The sequence below is a fragment of the Vanacampus margaritifer genome, chromosome 9 (assembly GCF_051991255.1).
Source record: "Vanacampus margaritifer isolate UIUO_Vmar chromosome 9, RoL_Vmar_1.0, whole genome shotgun sequence".
Taxonomy (NCBI): domain Eukaryota; kingdom Metazoa; phylum Chordata; class Actinopteri; order Syngnathiformes; family Syngnathidae; genus Vanacampus; species Vanacampus margaritifer.
This window is the reverse complement of record NC_135440.1, coordinates 12,053,727-12,070,813: the sequence shown is the minus strand read 5'-3', so window position 1 is coordinate 12,070,813 and position 17,087 is coordinate 12,053,727. Positions and strand designations below refer to the sequence as shown.

At 38.2% G+C, this 17,087-nt stretch overlaps 1 protein-coding gene across 4 annotated transcripts in view; it reads left to right on the top strand.

Moving 5' to 3' along the window:
* The window catches only part of triob (trio Rho guanine nucleotide exchange factor b), a 120,317-nt gene that overhangs the window by 42,905 nt on the left and 60,325 nt on the right, over positions 1–17,087 (top strand). For all 4 annotated transcript variants that reach the window (XR_013295225.1, XR_013295224.1, XM_077574793.1 and 1 more), the window contains exons 6-13: positions 296–400; positions 508–978; positions 4,298–4,420; positions 11,105–11,296; positions 12,881–13,012; positions 13,254–13,484; positions 14,369–14,491; positions 15,232–15,423. Coding sequence is in view for 2 of the 4 variants with exons in the window: in XM_077574793.1 (XP_077430919.1) it covers positions 296–400; positions 508–978; positions 4,298–4,420; positions 11,105–11,296; positions 12,881–13,012; positions 13,254–13,484; positions 14,369–14,491; positions 15,232–15,423 (1,569 nt within the window). In the remaining 2 variants the exon portion in view is untranslated. The remainder of the gene's footprint in view (positions 1–295; positions 401–507; positions 979–4,297; positions 4,421–11,104; positions 11,297–12,880; positions 13,013–13,253; positions 13,485–14,368; positions 14,492–15,231; positions 15,424–17,087) is intronic.

Below are 17,087 nucleotides of genomic sequence, written 5' to 3'. Positions count from 1 at the left end.
TATTACTTATTTTCAGAATGTTATTAATTCTTAATTTCCTCCGTCCCTCCGTATCCCTTTGTCTAATTAACGATAACAATGTCCGTTACATGAAGTGACTGGAATGTTTTCACACCTGTCCAAACAGTAGATGTGAAAATCCACGCAAATCTCGACATTCTTTGTGGTAGTTAAGTTTAACGGTGGGAAATCTTTTGACATAATAATGGTTTGGGTTTTGGGGATTGTGACGTGGATGATGATTTCTGTCCTTTTGAACTTGATTTTGTTTTTGTCTGCTTTGTAATTCCAACAGACAGTAATGGTCTCTCTGGAGGGTTTATCCAAAATTGTGGACCCGTCGCAGCTGACAGCCGACTTCGACGGCACCTTAGAGTACAACCACGATGATTGGATTGAGGTTTGGCTGCTTTCTCGAACCCGAAAACCAGCATTTAGTTAACACTTAGATTTAAACTCACTCAATGTATATTTTTCCACTTTGAAAATGCTTGAATGTTTCCATAGGTGCGGCTCTCATTTGAGACCTTTGCCAGCGATGCAGCACGAGCTTTGGCACGCCTGGAGGAGCTGCAGGAAACTCTGTCCCAGCGAGATCTCCCGCGGGACCTGGAGGGAGCCCGACGGCTCATGGAGGAGCATGCGGCGCTGAAGAAAAGGGCCACGAAAGCCTCGGTGGAGGAGTTCGACACGCAGGGACGCAGGCTGCTGCAAAGGCTGCAGTCCCAAACTGCGGGAAGCGGGACCGGTGTCGAAAGCGTGTACGGGAACCGAATTGGCGGCGACAGTGGAGAATCCAATGATCACCACCATGGCTTCTACACGCATGCCGATGCTCACAACCTCGGGACTAAAGTGACCAGTTTATTGGATAAGCTTCACGGGACACGGCAGAATCTTCAGCAGTTGTGGCACATGAGGAAGCTGAAACTGGACCAGTGTTTCCAGCTGCGTCTTTTCGAACAGGATGCAGAAAAGGTCAGAATGATTTGATGTACTTTTGCATGGGATGATACATCAGGCATAATTTAAGTTAAATTATCGACAAAACATCCTGCCGTTTAACCAGGAGATCGCGTCACCGCATTTTTTAAAACATGACATCATCTTCATGCATTTAAGTCAGCAGAACAATGTTGATACACGTGCTGGCTATTGGTATTGGTTCCCTGAAAAAATACAATATTGTTTTTGATTAGAAACTGCCAACAACGTGAGTATGAGCAGGCCCGGAGTGGCCGTTTTGGAGCGCCGGGAAAATTCCCGGTGGGCCAGGCTGGTTTATGGGCTGCTAGGGGCCGCTATTCTGGCCCGCGAAGCCAATTCTTGCACCCATTTAATACACAGCTAGAAACAACACCACTGTAGCTAAATTACATCCTGTCTGTACAAAATAGCACATTAAACACAGTAGCAAATGTTAATTGTAACTGCAACAAAGCATGTTGGGAATGTCGCTTCTCTAATGGTGCACTGTGAAATGCTGATGACATTAAAATCCGGTACAAAAGGCCACAAAGTAATTTTTTATTTAAGTGTCTTAGCCATTGACTAATTTGCATTCATTTGTATAATGTTACGTGAGAAATATAACATACATTAATTTGCACATACATAAGTGGCAATATTTTAATATTTTGTTAAAAAACATTTTATGTGATGTTCTTTAAGTACCTGTTGCTGTGTGGTGAGCCTGAAGTTAGCGTCAGTCTGCTAAGTAGTGAACTGGAAGTAGTTTGAATTGCTTTCAAATTAAGAGCACTAACAGGAAGTATCATGTGTAAAGCAGGGTTTTCGCTTTTAAATGTACTTTTTTTGAAAATTAAAGCATTAAATGTAATTAAAAAGCATCAAATACAATCTCTAGAATAATTAATTAAGTGAAAATTAAGTGAAAGTGTTATTTCTGGCTCGTTTGCAGGAAAGCTGCGTCACTAATGACAATGTATAAAACTGAACTGAATTAAGGCATACAACATTTTACAAGTAATATTATTTAGTAATAATAAATATGATGAACATTAGAATCAGAAATATCTAACTGGGGATTAGTTGTAATTTATAATGAACAAAATGGGCAGGAGTCCACACGTTTTTTCATGTTCCAATTAATTTGCTCTTAATCTGAAAAGAAAAATATACTGTTCCTGTCACCAATGTCCGACATGAAATGCTAATGCCACCTAGTGCCACGAGTGCATCTCAACCTAAATCTGAATCACTGTTTGATACTCTATTTTACTATACAGTATCTATTTTTGACCTAAATTAACTAAAAGATGCAACCGTATTTGTATTAGGTAAACATTTGTCCGCTTTCATGCATTTGGAGCAGACATAAAATATGCAATTAATTTATAATTAATTACAAGTTAACTATAGAAACCATGTAATTCAGTTTTTTTTTTTAATCGACTGACAGCCAAGCCGAATTATGCATGTGCGTATGTGTATGTATGTGTGTAGGCGTGTGGTTATATATTAAAGTTGCTTTAGAATGACATTAAATTAGATTTGCTGATAACCATGTAAAGTGTCTTATCCCATGTTATTTACACTTTCCCATTGGTCCCTTTTTGTCTGTTTGTCATACTTGTTCAAACAAACATTCAGTTTTTGATTTTTGATCAAATATGAAAATAGATGTCAGATGGAATAATAAACTAGTTTAGATTGAGACACTAATAAGGGCAAACTTGTACATAACCAATAAAATGTGTGCTTGTCTGAGCCATGAAAATCCAGGGCTGAAAATGAATCACGCTCCGGCCCTGGGTATGAGTATGTGTGTAAAAACAGTGGAAAATGTGTGTGATTGCATGTTTTTCATCAGTATTCCGTGAGAGTTGAGTGGCATGTGCAGAGCTGATAAATGTAGCTATAAGCGCTGTGCAGAGAGGCCTGCTGTGAAACGTCTCAGGTCTGTAATTTAACACACATTTCCATACACCAAGCATGTCAGCACGGAGCGAGCCACTGATGCCGATGGTACATGGTGGACACGGTGCATATAGGATTTGGAAAGTACTTGCATTTGGGGTAACATGCTTTATAATACTTGAAATGTTATAACAACACCAATTTGTTTTGACTAAAAATTGTATTTATGTTTTTTCAAATTGATAAAACCTAAAATATAAACATGCATACATCGGAACATACTCCACAACTTGTGTTTTTATTCGTCCTCTGGTATTACAAAACCATCACTTAAGTTTTTATGTCAAATAATATTTTTCTGTAGAAATATTTACCTAAACTTCAAAAGCTGTTAACTGAAAGTCCCTGAAGTGTGCTTGAATTTGACTGTAAAAAATAATAATGTGTCTGTCTACCAGTACCCTGTAGGGCTGCACGATTATGGGGGAAAAAAATAATTACAATTATTTTGGCAATAGTTGAAATCATGATTATTCAAACGATTATTTATTTTTTGGTACAAAAAAATGTTTAAGCATTTAAAGAAAAAATAGAAACACTATAATTATGCAAGTTCGTTTCGGATGAAGCAAAATTTATTAAATTAGTTTTTTTTATTATGCTGATTTTGTAATAACTGAAATTATAATTTAATTTCGATTAATTGCATAGCCCTACTACCCTATCTCTTGTCTCATATCTCATCAAATGAAATGTGTAAATTTTTGTACATTTTGTAGTGTTGTTATTAGGGGTGGGAATCTTTGAATGTCTCACGATTCGATTCCGATTTTTGGGTCTGCGATTCGATTCAGAATCGATTTTCGATTAACGATGATTTTTGCTTCAAAATGATTTGATTGACAATGATTTTTGCTTCAACCTATAAATAAATTGTAATGATCTACTCCAGTCTGACTTGCTAATGCTACTCGCGGCACTTTTATCACTCAAAAGAACGGCTCCACGCTGGAAAAAAAAACAACTTTTATTGGAATAACTTCGTGACTTTTTCTTTCTATTCTCTAATGTGGCTACAATTTAACAGTGTATTAGACCGCATGGAACCACACTGCCCCTCAGTGGCCAAACTGGGTACAACATGAACAGCGCTCCAAATAAAGGCACACTCAGAAAAAGGCAAGACAGTATAAAATAATTTAAATAAAATCGATTTTGAATCGTACTAAATGAGAATCGTGATTTTTATGAGAATCGATTTTTTGGCACACCCCTAGTTGTTATGCTTCTGGTGTCAGTGATTAGAGTTACCCAAAAATCTTCCGTAAAACATCTAGTTTAGCCACTTCTTAAAACAGGACACATTTAGTCTACTGTGTCACCTAATTGGTTCTTGTTCCCTTTTTTTTGTGCGTAGATGTTCGACTGGATCATGCACAACAAGGGGCTTTTCCTCACCAGCTACACAGAAATTGGGGGAAACCACCAGCATGCTGTCGAACTGCAGACCCAGCACAACCACTTTGCAATGAACTGCATGGTAAGACGCTGCCTGTGTTGTGCAAATGTACACGCAGACACACACACGCACGCACGCACACACAGAAGAGCTGCAATCGCCAGCTATCATCATTACTGTCATTCACAGTAACCAGTAACACTCTGCACTCACACACACCCTCCTCATCTCAGCCTTTCTCCCGAACCCTTCCCCTCTCTTTGGCTGTGACTTGCCACTGTGCCTGTCCTATTATTCAGCTGTTTGCCACTCAGCCTCGCTCTGTCATATCTTATCACAGCTCTGTCCCCATAATTGACCCATATTGCCTCCCAAAGCTTTGTGCTGCTCTCTGCTGCCCCCCTTGCTGGAGCCAGCAAAGATCCTCTTTCCTAACTGGAGGACATTATACTGTATTGACCCTTTGGTCCAACACTGTTCTGCTCTGCTTGTTCACATCAAACAATTTCTGAGCCTAATGGATTTCCTCAGCGAAAGCACAAGGTGTAAAATCGATGTTTGACCGTGTATTTTGTACAATCTCATTTATGTTCCTAACATATGGAGCCTCTCTCCGTCAGATATAATTAAACCGAGCTTTAGTCTGTTGGTCTTTGAGTGTCATGGACCATAACATTAGGTATCACTGCTCTAGTTAATTTTTGATTCATCGATGAAATCCAATTCCATTCAAGAACAGCTTTCTCAAAATCATACCGCTAAAGCTACACTCTTAATTGTTGTGTAACTCACTTGCCTGTTGGAATGCGTTGGGATAAATTGTGCTCGTCTATAACAGTGCATTTGTAATATGAAAGAGGAATAAAATTATTTGTCCTCTTTGCGTGTTCCAAAATTTGAAGACAGATTTAATGTAAGAAAAAACACCTTTGCAAAAATGATTTTAATCTAACAGAGATCTCTGGACATCGTGACAGTCTCCAAACATCACATAACAGGTGGAATTTCAGAGTGCCGAATGTGTCTCTTCCGCGTGTAAAATGGCTTCTTGTAGTTAAAACCGACCGCCTCTCTTTCATTTGTAGACAAAACATACTCTCTGGGTACTTTTCCATGAGCGATGGCGAAAACAGAGTCAGGGGTGCGTGTTCGAAACAGATTCTGTTCTCAAGGACCAAATGTGTGAAGGAACTTCTAGACCAAATAATGTGTCCCAGCTTAAGGTCAAATTATACTGAGTTCAACACTACTTGCTTTACACATCTATAAAACCTTTCAACATGGTTAATATAAAGAATTAAGATGTTAATAATGTATAACAATGGTTAATATATGAAAATAAAGAATTTAAATGTTAATAATATCTAACAAATACTTTTGAAAAATAGTACTTTTTTTTTGTATTGTTTCTTGTAAACCTCAATATGTGATTTGTTAATCTAAATGCTGGATTAGCAATATTAGCAGTTTAGCAGGGGCCATTAGCAATATAGCATAGCATAAATCCTCCTGCTCAAGTGAGGTTTCCATCTAATTGTTTTTAAAAAAAAAAATGTGAACAAATTTACTGAAAATGCACGGAACGGACATGCGTCTTTTGCTTGTTTTCATTTGTTATTTTGCAAATATTGAGAAGGGACTCCGCCGCTGTAGGTGGCGGTATACACCATAGAGATCTGATCCACCAGCACTGTGCCGTGCGATGACGTCGTATGAGTTTGCTTTTGTAATTCTTGATTAACCGTCATAAATCTAAAATTGCATTAACTCTTTGACTGTCAGACGTTTTCAGAAACGGGATGTCGCCAGTGCCAGCCGATTTAAGCATTTTGACTGATCTTTCAAGGTCCACAGAAAATATTGTGTTTGGACTATGGAAACACCCATACTACCAAAAGAAAGATTGAACTCTCATCTTTCATCAGAAAAAAAATGTTTGTTTCTACCTTATTCCGTTCTTCAGTAATCAACAATAGAAAATGGTTAGTTTCACCGAAATGCTCTGTTTTGAAACAAAAAACGGAGAAAAAGAGCTTTTTGTGAAACGATATTATTTCATGCACTCTAGTGAATTGTACACTTCTTTTTGTCCATGAATGATGCCACAAACACCTAAATAGTGCTTTACTTCTGTAAAACGCTATCACCAACAATGAAAAAGTGTTTTTTGGTTGCAAAATACGTTTATTTCCATTCAACAGTGTAACAATTTGACAAAACAATTTCGCAAACTATTTACAAATGTGTGCAACTGTGGTACTATTTACAATTGTGTGGATGTTTCAAATACAGTTTTTCTTTTTGTAACGCTCCCATGTGTGAGACGCAGCAGGATTTGCACAACAGATTAGTTTCACTTGCGATGGCTCCTTTCGCGTGCAGACGTTACACTTTCTTGACGGCCTTTTTTTCCGGGGAATAGCAAGTAGCAGACTGTACCCACTCCTCCGATGAATATGCATTGGACTCGGGGCACTCTTCGTCGTCCGATTGAACGTCCGCCTGAGCGTGCTCGGTTGTGCTCCACATTTTCCGGTGTTAGCATCGCTAGCCGGTGAACCTTTATGACGTCGTCATAGCCGCCGCGTCAACGCTTGCAACTTCAGCGTCAACCTCGGAGTCACCATCATCATCATCGATGATGATCATCGTCGTCATCAATGTGCTCTTTAGCATTGGTCGATGCCTTTCGTCTTTGAAAAAAATTCCCAAATGTGAGCTGCTTGCAACCGGTCGCCATGTTCTCTTCCCTTCCCCAGCCATTGTCCCCTCTAGCTCCGCCTCACGTCTTCTACTGACGCCTACCCAATCTTGTCAAAAGAGAGTCATTGCTGCCATCTAGGGGCCAAAAATAGTCATTAGGCTAACTAGATCTGCTTGAAACTTTCACCACAGCTGGCCAAGGCTTTCCTCCACCCGTTTCAAAAAAAAAAAAAAAAAAATTGGATGACGTCTTTTAACGTCATTGGCGGCCCTCCGTAGGTTTTTACTTGACGTCTTTTAACGTCCATGGCAGTGAAAGAGTTAATAGTCGCTTCTTTAATTCCAAAAATATTTCGGTTTCGTCCCACCCCAAACATACCTTTACTTTATCGTCCGCCATTGCTTTCTGACTAAAAACATACGTCCTTGTCAGCGTTTATTCGCAAAACCTGTTTCCATAGCCAAAAGGTGCATTTTCCTTTCAATATGCTTCAAAATCCAACCCCTCCAAGCATAAAAATTTTTTGGTGAATGTTGGGCCCTTTTTCGAATTTCTAGCGTTTCCATTCCGTTTTTCTTTTTTTTTTAGCATTTCTTGAAAAACAGAATAAAAATGGGTCGATGGAACCCCCCCCCCCCACACACACACACACACACACACACACTGACTAGTGTTAGATACCAATGCCAGTGAGCAATGTCATCTTGAGTCCTCTCCAGCAAAACTACCCAAAGCCAGTCGTGTCAACACTATGGGTCAGACTGAACCAATCGCTCCTGAGACAACAGTAGTACAAAAGACAGATGGGACTGCAGTATAAACGTGTTCACATAAGAGCAAAAAACACACAGGCTTGTTCAGTGACCACCCATTCTTCCACAGGAAGCCTCGTTTCCCTTTCCTGTTACCAACGTGACTGGATGGAAACAATGGGTGAAAGAACAATGCGCGAGCAAGTGTGATTGTTTTTGTCATGCTGGAACTGAAGCTAAACAACAATAAAATGACTGATGTTTTCCAGTTATCACTTTGCAAGTGCCTTTTATGGCACACTAATGGTGTGTCATCTAAATCAGTTTCTTATTGTTGTATATTAGGTACCCCTAAAAAGAAACTTAGCCTATTACTTAATGATGTTTTGCATCTTTTGGACTATAACGATTATAGATGTGTTCAGCCATTATGAGCTATGCAGCAAATACTTTTCAGTTAAACTAAGAACAGTTATGAACATTTGCCTTTTTAGACGTACCGTGGACAACCAAAACTCTCCCTGCGGCAGAAACCGTTAATGATTAGATTTTTTTTTTGTGGTACGCAGGAAGACTTTGATAGCACTCTAACTGAAATGGATGTCTCGTGAAAATGTACACACACGAAAATTGAAAAGGGGTAAGGGCTAAGTTACTTGTAATACTATTGGACAATTCTTCAGCAGCATGTCACTGTGCCTGTTCGTGTTATTTCCTATGCATAAACTGTGAGTTTTCAGTCCAAAAAAAAAACTCTGCAAACCTGGTGGTCATGAATTTAGTCATGACTCATATGATCACATATACACAACAAATTGATGGATAACTGGTTTGAAATCATAGGACATAAAAAAAAATTTTTTTTCAGTTCATTTAATAGGGCGATTAGTAATGCTTGCAATATGTCAATGTCATTAAAAGTGCAGACGTATGATGTTACACATTACGTCATCTCGTCAATTTCGCGATATTTCAATTTTTTAGCACCCTGAAAAATACACCGGCAATATCGTAGAAGGTATGATATGGAACACCCCTCATACGTTTGTAAAATAAATAAATAAAATATGCTAGCGCATGCAAGAAGGCTTTGATGCAGCCTCTGATCTGAAGAGGTCGCTTAAAGCAATGGGAGTTATTACAAAAAAACGGACAGCAGGTGTCAGCAGAGTAAAAGAGATCAACCAGGGCCATGTTGTAAAAAAAAAGCTCTTTCCCCCAGTGTTTGCAACGGATTTGTGAATAATGATGACATTTAGCTATATTCTAATGCTAATTGCTGCAAAATGGAAACAGATACAAATACCCTTTTTTCCTTCCTGATGAAAGAAGAGACACATTTTTTGGGGGGTAGGTTCCATGTTTTTATAGCAATAGAACACAATATTCTGTGGGCTTGGCAAAATCTGTCAAAATCCAGTAAAACAGCCGGATGTGAAAGGGGTTGCTTCAGTGAAAATGGTTGGAAGGGAATGAGTTAATAAACTATTTATCGTTTACTTGAATGTTTTGACCTATGTCCATTGTCCTCCAGTTCTGCAGTTTAAATACAAAGCAAGTAGAGTAATTTTTCTGCACGGGTTTGTGATTATTTTTTCTGAATGCTTCATTGTCTTCCTGCATTTCCTGCTTTGACTCGACCCTTGCCCTCATCATGTTTAAATTAGCAATACCGGCTCCCCTCTCCTAAACCCACCCTTCTCTCGATCCATCAGTTTTGGATTAAGCCTTTACCGCTGGCTGCTTTCTAGACCCTTAGCCTCTGTTATTTAATCTCATTCATAATGTCTTACAGATGGTTCAAAGGGCCTTCAGGTGCATTGGTTGAAATTTGGTAACTCTGTTAACCCTGTTCTTCTCTTTACTGTCTGGATGCATATGTGCTTATTGCCTGTCCTTGTGTTTTCCTCACTGAAAATCCCAAGTTTCCTGCAGTGTAATAACTTCAAGCCACCATTCATAAGATCGCTTCTGCTGGGATGTTTGATTTGTAAAATTGTATAATAGGATTAAAGTTCCTCTATGCACTGCTGTTCTTTTGTGTTCTTTACCAACTGCTGTGTGTTTGAGTACTGTTGGACTCCTCAAGTGCCCATATGAGCTTAAGCTTTATGTGCACCGCTGCTTCACAACATCAGGCTGAGTGCAGCATTGTTGACACCTTCTAGCAAGGCTTGGCTGTAAATTTGTGATGCATAACATTGTTTTTTTTTTTCGGAATATCGGGAAATCTGTTTGCCTGGCGGTTAAGATCGGAGCAAATCACTGATCCCGAATGGCTTTATAGTTTTGATGAAAGGATGCAGAAATCATCTTGTCTCTCTTTTGGGACTGATGTTAATATTTAGTTAATCTTCCCCTCCCCATTGTGATCAAGACAAGAAAAGTAAGAAGCCTAATAGGCGCCGGGAGCAGTAATTGAATAGAATAACAGTCTGTTACCAGTGTGTTAATTAGTGTGCGCTGATCTGTGCCTATCTACACACAACAGCTTGAAGCCCAGCTCTTAAAAAAAAGGAAGGACGTTTGAGGGCCAAATCGTTTTTTTCTTATTACCCACATGGGGGTATGTCTCCCATATGAATTACTTCAGAATGTCCACAAAAGTTCTGTGTGCAAACATGCGAGAAGTATTGACTTTTACTCCCTGTTGTCTGGCTTGCGCTGTGAGATTATAATTGTGGCCTGCAAAACAAATGCCACAGACGTCAGGGTTCATTTTTGAAAATGTTCGAATTTCAAGCTTGCAATTTCAAATGTTTGATGATGAAAGTGTAATAAAACATTTTAGATGCGCATAAAATGGTTTTCCTTCTTGTTTATAACATAATACAGTGTTGTATTTTTCAATGCAATCAAGTCAAATAATTTAGACATAAACATTAGACATGTAAATATAGAATTCACAACTGCATGACGCTTGAAAAGTTTGACATTTTATCTGGAAATTGCTCAAATTTTACCTTTAAAAAAAGGAACAGTATGCCCAAATGTACACTGTTTAGCAGAAGGACATCAGCACTTAAGCTGGTAGGCATGGTTAACTGGACCAGATAAACAAACATGACAGGACTCAGTATGTGCCGATAGCAGCTGCTGTTTGTATTTTACTTACATGGCCTTGATTGTTCAGAGTTTTAATCAAACAGCAGTATCCACTCTGATGTTGTGCCATCTGTTCTCCATCATGAGAGGTCATTGATTCAAAATAAAAAGATAACTACAAAAGTACTATTATGATCAAATTGAAAAAAAAATGAAAGTTATCTATCTAAAGCTTTGCTTTGTTTTGTATTTTCTGTCTCACAGAATGTGTATGTGAACATCAATCGGATTATGTCAGTAGGGAACCGGCTCCTGGAATCAGGCCATTACGCCTCCCAGCAGATCCAGCAGATTTCAGGCCAGTTGGAGCAAGAGTGGAAGGCCTTCGCTGCAGCACTGGACGAACGCAGCACCCTACTGGAGATGTCTGCCAGCTTCCACCAGAAAGCGGACCAGGTAGAAGGACATTTACATTTAGGAGTGTTTGAAAGCTTACAAATTAAATGTGGAAAAATACCATAAATAAATAAGAATCAGATGTTTGTTTGCATGATGGATTAAAAAAAAAAATTCTATGCTTTATATCATTTGACATCCAAACTTGTCATAGCTTTATAATCAGAAAAAGAACAACAGATGCATACAGAATTCCTGCATCTACTCCACTGACAGGGCTTTACTTTTTATTTCTTACTTACCTTTTTATTTGTTGTTACACTTCAGTGAACAGAATGTGAGTTTTATCGGCTTCATCACAGCTAAAGTGTATATGGACGATGATATATGTGGAGAAATTATAGGAGATTTTAGCAAGTATCTTCAGTCTAAGAACATTTTAAAATCTGGACTGGATTGACTAGACTTGACGATCATAGCAAAATCATCCAATCAAACCCATTTTTTTAGGCGAATTACCCAAAACAACAACAATAATAGTTTGCCATTATTTACTATTTTTCTGTCTTACTGTAATTTCCAAAGAATGACCCACACTTGGATATAATATGCCCTCCTAAATGCACTCTTATAGCATTTGTTCTCTCTCCATAGTTGTGTATAATACAGTCCCCCAATTGGCTGGGGGGGCTGACAGATAATAGCAAGCAATAAAAAAAAAAAAGTGTCTGCTCTTTGTACTGATTTGACTTGATCTAATATTTCTCATGGAAAGATAATTTGATAGACCAAAATACTTATGTGTTCTACAATATTAAGTGGCTCTACATTATGCAAATAGATGACGGCGAACGGCTATGGACCAGTGCTAGCGGGCTAATGTGGCTAACTGACCCACGATGCGAGCAAAAAACATGTACTTACTATTTGTCATTAACTCAGCGCTGAGAAGAATCTCAAAGAGGTAAGTAATAAGGAGTTGTAAGCCAACTAGGATCTTACTTAGCGGGACTGCTGCGACTGCACCTGCCGGAAAATATAGGAATATAGGAAATGTCCGTACAACGCAAGACAACAATTTCTTATCATATCCTATAAATGTTATTGTATAATTTTGTAACTTCAGACATTCATTATCATGATGAAATTAAAGTGCATTTTTTACTGCCCCTAGGGCCTAGGCAGTGGTGGGAAAATGAAGCTTCATGAACCACTTATTATTTTATATATTTTTTTACTCCTCTAGATGGTGCTCTTGGTTTAAAGATAAAGACTAGTGCAATGGAAATTGATTTTAAAAAATTCCACTGCATCTTTAAACAAGGAGCGCCATCTAAAGGCATCAAAACATATTGCAAGTGGTTCATGAAGCTTCATTTTCCCATCATTACCCCTAAGTACTGGTAAACATAACATTTAAAAAAAAAAATATATATATATATATATATATATATATATATATATATATATATATATATATATATATATATGTATATATATATATATATATGTATATATATATATATATATATATATACTGTATGTGTATATATATATATATATTAGAACCTTATATTAATTGCATGTTGTTAACGGGAAATGAAGTTAATTCATGCATAAAACTTGTGTTTGTTCTCTCCTCAGTACATGGGCAAAGTGGAGCCGTGGTGCAAAGCTTGTGGTGAAGGAGATTTGCCGTCGGAACTCCAGGACCTGGAAGACACAATCCACCGCCACCAGGGCTTATATGAGCATATTACCACTGCCTACTCTGAGGTCAGTACACAATATTTAGAACAACCAGACTGTGCTTGTAAAATAAAAACAGACATACAATGGAGGCTACGATTGGCGCTAGGCAAAATCAACAATAGAAAGATAAGATAATAATGCCTGGCTGCAATAATGATATTTAATTAGCAGTTAATTATTGTTGTACAAGAGTCATTAACTGCATGAGAAGACGGCACATTTAAAATCAAAGGCATTTTCTCAAAATACATTTCACCTTTACCAGGTGAGCCAAGATGGGAAGTCTCTCTTGGACAAATTACAGCGACCTTTGACCCCAGGGAGTGCAGATTCCTTGATGTCATCAGCGAACTACTCCAAGGCGGTCCACCACGTCCTGGACATTATCCACGAGGTTCTCCATCATCAGAGGCAGCTGGAGAACATTTGGCAGCATCGCAAAGTTCGCCTTCACCAACGTCTGCAGCTGTGTGTTTTCCAGCAGGATGTACAGCAAGTAAGCATCACTCACATTATTGCAAATGCAGCAATTTATAATTGATGAGTTGCTGGATTACTGGTAACGGTGAGCATTCCAACACCGGAGTGCATGATATGGAAGACATCAAATAATCAAGCTTCTGCAAAGTCTTTATGTGATTCCTCCTGGGTTTTTAAAGAGAGATCATCTGTCTACTGAGTGAATGGCCATGAGACGAAGCTCTTAGATCAAAACTACCAAGTTGGTGTACGGCACCTTCTCTTTTTTCTACCCATCGGGCATGAACTCTTCTGCGGCTCTTCTACCCCCACACACTCTCATCCTCAATCTCTTTTATGCAGCATCTCAATGATTCTGGCTTGCACGTCTTCTATGCTGCCTGCTTCTATCTTGCCACGTCTCTATCCTGCCCGTCTCTCTGGGTAGTGGTTTCCATGGCGATGCAGTTTGCTGCCTCATAGTGTGCAGAGGGCATTGTGAATGTCTATGGTCAAAACATTGCCTGAAACCTTGAAATAAGCATCACACTTGCTATCATCAGCTCCTGTATGCATTAGCTCATGTATAGTAATGTGTTCTATAATCATAAAAAAAGTCGTTAAAAGCACATATTAATTTGCGGTGGCAACATTATCACATTGATATATGTTGCTTTACAGAAAAGCATAATCATTTCAACAGAGATTAAGGCATTAGTAAGAAATGAAAAGGAAGCAGGAGCAAGCACGAGAGATACAGTAGATGACAAATCCTTGTACAGTACTCTAAATGGGCCGCAGCCTTTTTACAGTCAGGTGCACCACCTACTGGTTGAAAACAGTACTGCATGATTAATTCACCATTTAGGAATCTGTTTTGTAGATTCCAATGAAATGTATTTCCACTATGTGTGTTTCAAGGTACTAGACTGGATCGAAAACCATGGTGAGGCTTTCCTCAGTAAACACACTGGCGTCGGGAAGTCTTTGCACAGAGCACGAGCACTGCAAAAGAGACACGAGGACTTCGAAGAGGTTGCACAGGTGGGCTTGAAACGTTCCAATTCAACTATCGATCTGTTTTTCTATACGTCTACTTAGATATGTACAGTATCTTGCAAAATTGACTACACCTCTCATATTCCTGCAGATATTAAATCATATCATTTCATGAGACAGCAGTGAAGAAATGACACTGTGACACAATGAAAAGTAGTCAGTGTACATCTTCCATCATCCCTTTATCCATTTTCCTGCATAACTCAAATTACAGCTATTAATATCTAAACCCATGGCAAAAAAAACTTCTTCAGTCGACCATGTTGAGGCTTGTTCTGAGTGAAACCTGTCCTGTTAAACCGCTGAATGGTCTTGGCCACTGTGCTGAAGCTCAGTTTCAGGCTGTTGGCAATCTTCTTATAGTCTAAGCCATCTTTATGCAGAGCAATAGTTGTAGTTGTTTTGTTTTTGTTTTTCAGATCTTCAGAGAGTTCTTTGCAATGAGGTGCAATGTTGAACTCTCAGTGACCAGTATGAGAGTTTGAGAGCTGTTATTGTTTTATTATTTTGAGGGAACAGATTTACACCGTAAGATGTGCACTGACTACTTTTCATTGTGTCAAAGGTTAAAGTGTAATTTCTTCAATGATGTCCCATGATGATATATAATTAAATGTGATACTGTATGTATCTACACTGTATGTCTAAAGAACATTTATTTTTAAGTTGGTTGCTCCAGAGAGGCAAGTGCCTTTGGGTGATTGTCTGCAAACTTCATGTTACAGAACACCTACACTAATGCTGACAAACTGCTCGAGGCAGCAGAGCAGTTGGCTCAGACCGGAGAATGTGACCCAGAGGAAATTTACCAGGCTGCCCACCAGCTTGAAGATCGCATCCAGGACTTTGTGCGACGTGTGGAACAACGCAAGGTCCTGCTGGATATGTCGGTTTCCTTCCACACACACGTCAAAGAGGTGTGTCCTGTTCTCCCCTCTTTGTTCACGCAACACACGATTTAAACTCCTTCACAGCTGTCCATGCTTCAGTTTGTCTAACGTGTGTTTTGAAATGTCGGTGGGAGCTGGAGTATCAGAGGCGAGAGTCAAACCCAGAATTTCACAACTGTTTAGAACAGTTTAATAGTGTTGCCATTTCAAGTTCAATCAAAAACGGGGGGCTTTTCAGTAAAGGCTAATATTTTATATACTGTGCACGGTTCGAAGAAAATTAAATGTAAATTAAAGGACAAAAGCAAACATTTTATTTTCAGAAGATCATAACAAGACTCTTCATCCATCTCTAGCAATGACAACAATGCTATCACAAATGAGACCTATGCGAATCAAAGCCAAAGTGTAGTGTTGTAGTTAAAAAAAAAAAGAATAAAGAAGTAGTATGGTATGATTTCCTTGCCTAGGTCTAAGAATAATAGTGTAATTTTAAGGGTTAAAATTATTTGGGATTTTTGATTATAGTTTTTTTATTTTTTTTATTTTTTATTGACTTTTCAATTCAGTTCATTTGAATTACTTTTTAGAGCAGGTTTGTTAGTTTTTTTTTTTATTTAAATGCTTCATTTTAATGTAGTCTTTTTTGTTTAAGTATTTTTTTTTAGTAGGCTATGAATATTTATCAAGTGTCAAGATATTTGAAGGTTTTTTTTTTTAAAGGTAAAGTATTGTGCAGATGTGGATGTACTTTCAGTTATTTATTTATTCATTCATTCTTTCATTCATTCATTCATTGAATTCATTCATTTATTTTAAAGCATTTTTATTTAGTTAATGAAAAAGTTGTTTTAATTTTAGTGTTAGTTATTATACATGTATGCTCTAAATTTGTGCTGTAATATTAGTTGCTAGTCAGTTTTCAAAGCTTTGTTGTTGAATGTCTTTTTCTGATCCCGGCTGCCTCTTCCAGTTGTTATTATGACGGGGCGTATCACATGTTTAATTGACCAAATTAACCTTTTCACACTGACAAAGCACCCTGCTCTGCATGTGTTAACACTAGACCCTGTTTACATCAACCCATAAAGACAGACAGAATCACAGTGTTATTAATGAAGTTAGTCTCTAATGTCCATATGGACTAATCGCCTTCATCCCATCTGTCAGGTCACACCAGTGCAGGTCATTGTATGTGTGTGTGTGTGTGTGTGCGCGTGCGTGTGTGCGTGCAAATGTCTGTTGATGTATGTAGGTGAATGAGTCCAGCTAGTTTGCAGCCATTGGAGGCTGTTTAATAAATCCAAACAATTATTTTTGGAATCAAGAACACAGATCAAGTTGTTACAAGAAACACCATCCATCCTTTTTTTTTTATAGCGTTCATCATTATTGTCACTGGTGACTCGGATCAAAGTACCTTTGCCCTTTAAGGGAGCTGATAGAAAAAATGAATTACTGAATGTCCCAAATATTGTTGAATAAATTTACTTTACTGTGCTATCCTGGAGAAAATGAAACAGACTTACAGTTTTGGCTCTACTGTATTAATATAATGAATGGTTTTAATGTATAGTACTACAAACTGACAAGTATTATTATTATTTTATTTTTTTTCATTTAACTTCATACTAGGAGCAAAATCTTCTTAAAAACCTCTCAGTACGATGCAGGATAGACAGCATATATCA